This window comes from Corythoichthys intestinalis, chromosome 17, assembly GCF_030265065.1.
Source record: "Corythoichthys intestinalis isolate RoL2023-P3 chromosome 17, ASM3026506v1, whole genome shotgun sequence".
Lineage (NCBI taxonomy): Eukaryota > Metazoa > Chordata > Actinopteri > Syngnathiformes > Syngnathidae > Corythoichthys > Corythoichthys intestinalis.
Window position 1 is genome coordinate 217,138 of NC_080411.1, and position 5,963 is coordinate 223,100.

General features: G+C 43.5%; 1 protein-coding gene across 3 annotated transcripts; it reads left to right on the forward strand.

Annotated features, from left to right (window-relative positions):
* Nucleotides 1-497: 497 nt before the first annotated feature.
* nrarpa (NOTCH regulated ankyrin repeat protein a) lies at nt 498-5,402 on the forward strand. Of its 3 annotated transcripts, XM_057819070.1 has the most exons (3): nt 498-2,164; nt 2,331-2,508; nt 2,594-5,402. In XM_057819070.1, the coding sequence occupies exon 3, from the start codon at nt 2,652-2,654 to the stop codon at nt 2,988-2,990; it is 339 nt and encodes a 112-aa protein (XP_057675053.1). In that variant the 5' UTR covers nt 498-2,164; nt 2,331-2,508; nt 2,594-2,651; the 3' UTR covers nt 2,991-5,402. The 3 variants fall into 3 exon arrangements, with proteins under 3 accessions (XP_057675053.1, XP_057675051.1, XP_057675052.1); XM_057819068.1 differs by having other exon boundaries at nt 2,331-5,402; XM_057819069.1 differs by having other exon boundaries at nt 2,335-5,402.
* Nucleotides 5,403-5,963: the final 561 nt, after the last annotated feature.

A 5,963-nucleotide genomic window follows, 5' to 3' on the forward strand; every position in this document is an offset into this window, starting at 1 on the left:
AAACATACTCCTTCAATCCTGTTAGATGATTTTTGTCTTTTATTTTCATGGTGCCCTCAAGACTGCCTTGCAATAGTAAACAAACAGCCTACTTGAATTGACTCATGAGTTGTTTAACTCTTTATTGACAGCCAACGATGGCGCTAGATGTCCAATCCATTTTGACTGGGAGAGGGTCGCGGTGAAAGATTGCTGCAAGCTTTCCCCGTCTAAACGGACCGGGCATCTAGCGCCGTCATGAGCATTCACAATCAGTCCTCCCAGTTTAAATGACTTGAATGTCTATTGTTGAGAGTGGCAGGCAATGAGTTAATAAAAAAAAAAAATTCTTATTGATTTTTTTTAAATTAATTTTTTTACATGTTATATTTCAAAACATAAAAAAACTTAACTATTCTCTTAATAGTTTGTTTATTTTATATTTTAAAAAATATAAAACTGCAATTATTCTCTTTATTTTAAATGTGTATGTTAACTGAAAAAATGTTATAGGCTGATTGAACACTCCAAAAGGTAGGAGTGTGTTGTCAGTTGTTATTGACTGGCAACCAATTCACAGTGTGCCCAACGTTTGCTAGGATGGGCTCCGGCACTCAGTGACCCTCGTGAGGATTAGCGACATGAAAAGATATTTCTAGCTCTCATATATGAATGGGGAAAATGCTGATTGCATGAAAACTAAAGCACACATGGGGGCAAAAAACAAAGGTCAGATTTCAAACCGGTGACCAAAAATAGTTCAAAACCGCGGGTGTATAGAATCGGTTCAAAAATGTTCCATTGCCAATGTAATTTAAAAAAAATAATACCGTAATTGAGAGCTGGCGTACACAAAAGTAAACATCACATTTTGGGCCATTTGCACTCAAGTTATTCCAAATCTTGATATTGTGGCATGCTCGTACATGATCCAAAATGTGATGTAGACACCAGGTTTTTATAAGGCCTTTATAAAGTTTGAAATGACCAAAGAAAAGCACTTGCTCTATATAGAGTTAAACGATATATTTTTTTCTTCCCCGAAACAGGCAAAAGAGGGTTCAAACCTGCAGCCACAAATGTACAATTGTTAGTGTGGGAAACACAAGCCAAACGGAGTACACGCCCCACCCACATACACCTTGTGCGGTTTGCACTCATTTCCTCCATCCATACGTTTGTTACACTTCAGCAATATTCTCTCACCATGCACCTCTCACACTAGGCAGGCAGGCAGGCAGGCAGACAAACACAAAACAGCCGGTTCCCACGGTGGTGGGGGTGGCAGAGCGGCGTGTCAATCCGCGCGCAGCACAGCACAGCGTCACCTCTTTTCACTCACAGAAAAAGGAGAGAGAGAGAGAGAGGAAGTAGAGCGGGCCCTTTTGTTATGTCAAGTCCCACGCAGTCTAGTCATTTGAAAACAAGTGCAATATATCCGCACTTTATGATTTAAGAAGCCTCCTGCGCGGCATTTGTTCTAAATGAGAGGACGGCGGGTTGCCATTTGCCTCACTCATATCATGTCGATCACACCATGCTGGATTGGACCCATTTGTACCTTTTATGACTCGAAACTTCATGGTAAAAAAAAAAAGGTTTAGTTGATCAATTCCTTGTCTGCCTGGAACGAGTGAACGTTTTCGGATGAATATTTTTAACAAATGACCTGGGTTTTTTCATTCGGTTCGTTTTCTCACCTTTATTGATATGGGAGTTATTAAATATTGAATCAAAGTCACCTTGAAGATTGTTATCAAAATGGAAGAAGCCAATATGACGTAGTTTAATGAATTTTTGAGGGGGGGAAATCATGACACAGACAGATGGCTATCTAGTTGCCGCATAGTACTGCAAGTAAGAATTGGAGGGGGCCCCCCTCGGACAGAGTCAAACCACGCCTTCCTCCTTCTTCTCGCCGGTGTCGGCCTATAACCTCGCCGGGTTTCCGCCCATTCCTCCACATTTGCCCAACGCCCCTCCCTCGTATTGTCATGCAAATAAAGGACGTGTAAAAGATTCCCCCAGAGCGGAGCCACCAGCCAGCCAGAGCTCAAGGAGGACGCAGCAGAGAAGACCGTACGCTGGCGGAATTCTGTCCCCCCCGTTTTGTTTGTTTGTTTGTTTTTGTGTTGTTGTTTTTTTTTTTTTTTCCCGGCGTTCCGGACACGCTTTCGTCACACAGGTAAGCCCAAAAGAACTCTCGAGGGAACGTCGGCGCGTCAAAACACGCAGGCATGCACGCACGCACGCACGCACGCACGCACGCCTTTGGATGTTGTGGAATGCGGGCCAGTGTCTGATCTCGTTTGGACTTTGTGCGCTTGTGTGTTGGTGTCCCGCTTTTCCAGGCAGACTCGCGTGAGCAGCGGACGCGGACGCGGACGTGGGAGAAGCAAAGAGGGAGCGTGAGCCGAGCCCAGCCCAGCGAGGTGTCTCTCTATCGCATCATCTGCCGCTGCTAGGAAACTGTACAGACCGCCCCCGCCCAGTCCATTCAGCACACGGGATCATCTACCTTGAGGATCTGTGTGTGTTAGGCTCCTTTTTTTGGGGATCTATAAGGAAGTGTGGCCAAGCGCGAGAGCTCTTTTTTTTTTTTTTTTTTTTAAAGAGCGGATTACCGGGCGGCCCCCTGCCCTCCCTCCCTCGTCTTTCGACGCGACGCAGCCATGAGCCAGGCGGACGTGTCCACATGCTCGGCCCCGCAGAGGGTGTTCCAGGAAGCGGTGAAGAAGGGCAACACCAAGGAGCTGCACTCGCTGCTGCAGAACATGACGAACTGCGAGTTCAACGTCAACTCGTTCGGACCCGAGGGCCAGACGGCCTTACACCAGTCCGTCATCGACGGCAACCTGGAGCTCGTCAAGCTGCTGGTCAAGTTCGGCGCGGATATCCGACTCGCCAACCGCGAGGGTTGGAGCGCCTTGCACATCGCCGCCTTCGGGGGGCACCAGGACATTGTGCTATACCTCATCACCAAGGCCAAGTACTCCTCTGGGGCCCGGTGATCGCTCGCTCTCTCCCGGCATCCCTCCTCTCTCCCTCTCTCTCGCTCTCTCACTCTGCTGTGCGTGTCAGGTCAAAATGAGCAACGCGAAATGGCCACTCCAAACATGAGTAGAATCGTTCAATAACACGCATTTGGTTGTTGGTACTATAAAGCAGGGGTGGGGGACAATTTCTTCAGTCCTCCCAGCCACACACTCAATTCCTGACAGGAGGATCATTAGTGGATGTTCTTCAAATCTTCGCGAATGGGGTCCGCAAGCCGTAGCTTGCCCACCCCTTTCTTAAAAGCTTTCCTCTTGAATGTGTCCACTATAAAAGGTGCGTTCCACTCATTGTTGATTCACCCCTCCCCGTTTTCAATCATGCTCATCGTAGTCCTCGGAAACAAGCATTTGAACTTATTTAAAGTGAATTAGGGCACTTGATGCTGGAAATTTTGAAAGGGAAAAGAAGACGGGCAACATTATTTTTCTCATTTAACCATCATGATTTAGCAACAAATGGTTTCCTCGTGGTTGTGAAGTACTGTACACCATAGCTTTACTTTGTTTCTGTCATTGTTTGAAAAGAGATACAAAACTCGCCATAATCCACACTGGCGTCTGACTTTTTCCAGCCAGTTTACCAATGGTCATTGTGTTGTTACTTTAAAGAAAAAACAGCTGCTTTGTCTAAAAAAAAAAAAGAATTGGAATCACTTTATGAACTCATTTCAGTATTTTGTTAACATCCTCACTGTGAAAGCGGGCTGTTATTTTTGTAGTATTTATGAAGGTACATATTCATTCAAAAAGAAAAAAAAAGAGGATCTTTAATGTAAGAGGGTGATTAAAAGCTGCTTCAATTAAAAACAAACTGTCCCATGTGGAGGTATCTGCACCCCCACCCCCTCCCACCTCTGCTCCCATTCTTCCCATCAGGATTGGTTTCCTTTTGTCAGCTACCTCGACTATTAAAGTATTCTCATGTTGTGCTTATGCCATGTGTTTTTGCGCCCTTCTGCTCCCCCCGAAAAGATCCCGCATCCTCATTTGGGACTGTTTTATTTCTTACTGCAACCAAACCAGTTCAGACAAGCTAAGCATCAGTGTGCCTTTCTGCTATTTTTTGGGGAGGGGGGGGGGTGTCTATTTTCAGTCAAGACAACAAGTAGAATGGCTTCTAAATGCAGGGAGTTTGAATTGCACAAATATGCGGAGCCTTGAGAGCTTCGAGGCTTTGGATGGAATAGTTACTACTACTACTGACTTTTTGAACAAAAAATCCACGTACCCATAACATCACACTATGTGGCAGTTGCGGGACTCTCAAAGATTTTTTTTTTTTTTTTTTTTTTTAAGTTGCCTGCTGCATTGAAAAAAGAATGAAAAAGTCATGGCACCCAAACATTTGAATCAAAGCTGCTTCTTTTTTGGTCATAGTTAGGTTTTCTTTTCAAAGGCTTCACAGCAGATTCACGGGAAGAGTGTGTGTTCTTTGCAAGTGTGAGCTTCTCAGGAGGCCAAACTCACGCACACGCAGAAAAACAAACACCAGTATACTTAAGCGATTGGATTGGTATCAGGAAACACATTAAATATGCATCGCTTGTCTTAAACTTGATGTTTCTTTTTTTTTTTTTTTCAATATTGCACTGATGACTGTTGTTGAAGTTGGCTTTTTATGTGCCAACATTTAAGAATTTTTTTCTGGAAAGAAAAAAAAAAAATCAAACACCGCAAAAATACTATTGTATAAATATATGCTCCAGGTGATAAATGTGTGCATTACTTTGTGGAAATGTGTTTTTCTCACAAAGATGTTGGTGTGTGCGTGTTAGTGTGTGATATATATGTATTTATACATATATGTGTATTGTCCTGATGATGAGAAAACTTGGGGCACTTCATTTCTGAAGTGCTGTCTTCCTGTTTTTTAATGAAAGGGGAATAATGGTAAGATCATTGTAACATGATTAAAAATTGCACGTTTGTGTGGTTGTTAGGCTTACCAGAGTCATAATATTTATGACGTCATGAGCCAACCACCAGAGTGGTGTAAATGATATGAGTGTTGTTCTTTTTTTGTGAAGAAAAAAAAGTGCTTATTTTTGTCTTTTTTTTGGGGGAACAAGATGCGTTTCCATTTTTTTTTTTTTTTCGGCTTCATTTCATGCAGGAGGAAAGATCTGATTTTCCTCTTTCAGAATTTTATTTTGAATGTTTGTAACACTGTGATGATGACATGATGTCATATGGAGATGAGTGCTTTATTATTTTTGTACATTTGTGTACAAGCCAGTAAAGACATCATTAAACTCCCAACTTTCAGTGTATGCATCTTTCTATTGTCCTGCGTGTGCAAAAGTACATTCTGGGGATAGACCGATGTCTACCGGTCCTCTATTTGGAAATTTGACTTATGTTGGCCTTTTTTTTAATCCAAGGAAAAAATCCATTTAAAACGGGTTTATTTCGGCTCAGATGCAACAGCACCTCTCTCTCCTGCACTCGTATTCAACACGTCCTCTGATTGGTTGAATGGTAATGCAAATTTTGAATCCCCTCACACTATATCCTCATCTACCTACTGGTGACGCAGCACCATGCAGGAGCAACGTGGGGTTTACGGTATCTTGCTCAAGGACGAGATCATCAGGGCTGAGAATGGAACCCGCAACCTCTGGGTTGGGGAACGATTACCACTGAAGTACGCCACCTCCTATGAGCTATTAATTTCCCTTTGTGTGATTCCAAATGCACGCTTCAGGCATTTCAATCAAGTTCTGCACAATTCCATTTTTACTGCAAATAAATGTCAGCTCCAAAAATGGGTTATCATCCCCTCCGACTGCTAATAATCGGTATGGGCGGATCTGTAGTACATTGACAGTCTGCATTTCCCATAGAAAGTTGAAGAACCCTTCATAGAAACACACACGCACTCCTTGGGCGCTTCTTCCCAACCAAGCCGGGGTCCAGCCTGTACTGCCA